The 1,325-nt window shown below is 42.9% G+C and overlaps 1 protein-coding gene across 1 annotated transcript in view; it reads right to left on the bottom strand.

Annotated features, from left to right (window-relative positions):
- Window positions 1-304, bottom strand: part of LOC103071619 (AT-rich interactive domain-containing protein 5B) — a 104,598-nt gene extending 104,294 nt beyond the window's left edge. The window contains exon 1 of the mRNA XM_007448645.1: window positions 270-304. Within this exon, the coding sequence (XP_007448707.1) occupies window positions 270-290 (21 nt within the window). The 5' untranslated portion in view covers window positions 291-304. The remainder of the gene's footprint in view (window positions 1-269) is intronic.
- Between the last annotated feature and the right edge of the window lie 1,021 nt (window positions 305-1,325).

Below are 1,325 nucleotides of genomic sequence, written 5' to 3'. Positions count from 1 at the left end.
AAAAAAAAAAAAAAAAAAAAAAAAAAAAAGACTCCGGGCCCCCCACCTCTCCCTACCTCTCCATCTGAGGCGGTAGAATTACATTATGTATGTATGATCACTGCAGGGATTTTTTTAAACAATAAAAATGATTTGGGGGGGATGCAGAGGGTAAAAGTTTGGTGAAAAGTTTGTGGGGGGTGTGGGTGGGTGCAGAGGTGTGGGTGAGCCGGGGGGCTGGGGGGTGCCGGGGGGTGCCGGGATCGGAGGAGCGGAGGAAAGCGAAATACCTGGAGTGAGTTGGGCTCCATCTCGACGTTCTGAATTGATTGAACTCAACATTCTCTCCAAACTTGTTGGCTTGAATGGATTGCATCAGGTCCTGGCAGGGAAAAACATTCTCTGTCTTCAGCCGGCGTAATGTCTCAATATAAAACTAAGCTCTCGCCTCCCCTTCGGCACCAAAATGATTGAAAATGTGTCCTAATATTTCTGTGACGACTCAATTTTCAGCTCCTGTCAAAAATGTGTAGGTTTCCTTCCAACCGTGGGTTGATCAAATTCATAATCGGGAGAAAGGCTCCGTCCGATCTCGGCGGGAAGAGGATGGATCAAGGCAAAAAACATATAGGAAGGTCTTTAAAAATAAACTCTGCCCTAAAAGTGTGTGAAGATGAGATCTACCTCTTCCCAATCTCCCTTGTCTGGCGGTTTCATTTGATGAGATTTTTGGAGGAGACGGGAGCTAGCGAGCTCCGCTGTGCATCTGACAGGACCTACTTGTATATGTCTAATATAAAGAACATTTCCTGCAGAGATTCCGGGGCGCTGCTCCTCTTTCTAATGCTCCTTAGCAGATTTGCTGTTATTAGACATGTAGATTTGTTTGATAGTTAAATTACGCTTCCTCACTGCCATGTTTTCGGGAACTAATCTGTTAAATTATCTTTTGATGCCTATTTACATGGAAGGGAAAAGTGGGTTATCGATTATATAAACATATAAATATTAATGCATTTGTTCGCTTCGCAAAAAAAATACTCAGCAAAAAAAAAAAAAGAACAGAAAGACAAGTGAGCAGCGCACACACATCTCAAGATTTTGCAAACAATATTGAACGGACAGCGACTGCATTTAGGGACTGGAACAATAAACGATGCATGATAAATCAATAAATGCGAGCAGCGAGTCTGCTCGGAATATGAATTCAGGCTCCCGGTTCTGCGTGTGCATTCTTTAATTTTGAAGTATATACACTAGTACGTGTTTACAATGCTGATGGACGCCAAGGGCGCTCTCAAATGATAATGTGTTTATATAACCCAGCGCTACAGGAATAATATACC

Source organism: Lipotes vexillifer, unplaced genomic scaffold, assembly GCF_000442215.2.
Source record: "Lipotes vexillifer unplaced genomic scaffold, Lipotes_vexillifer_v1.1 scaffold331, whole genome shotgun sequence".
NCBI lineage: Eukaryota > Metazoa > Chordata > Mammalia > Artiodactyla > Lipotidae > Lipotes > Lipotes vexillifer.
The sequence above is the reverse complement of the archived record's forward strand: the minus strand, read 5'-3'. Positions and strand labels throughout refer to the sequence as shown.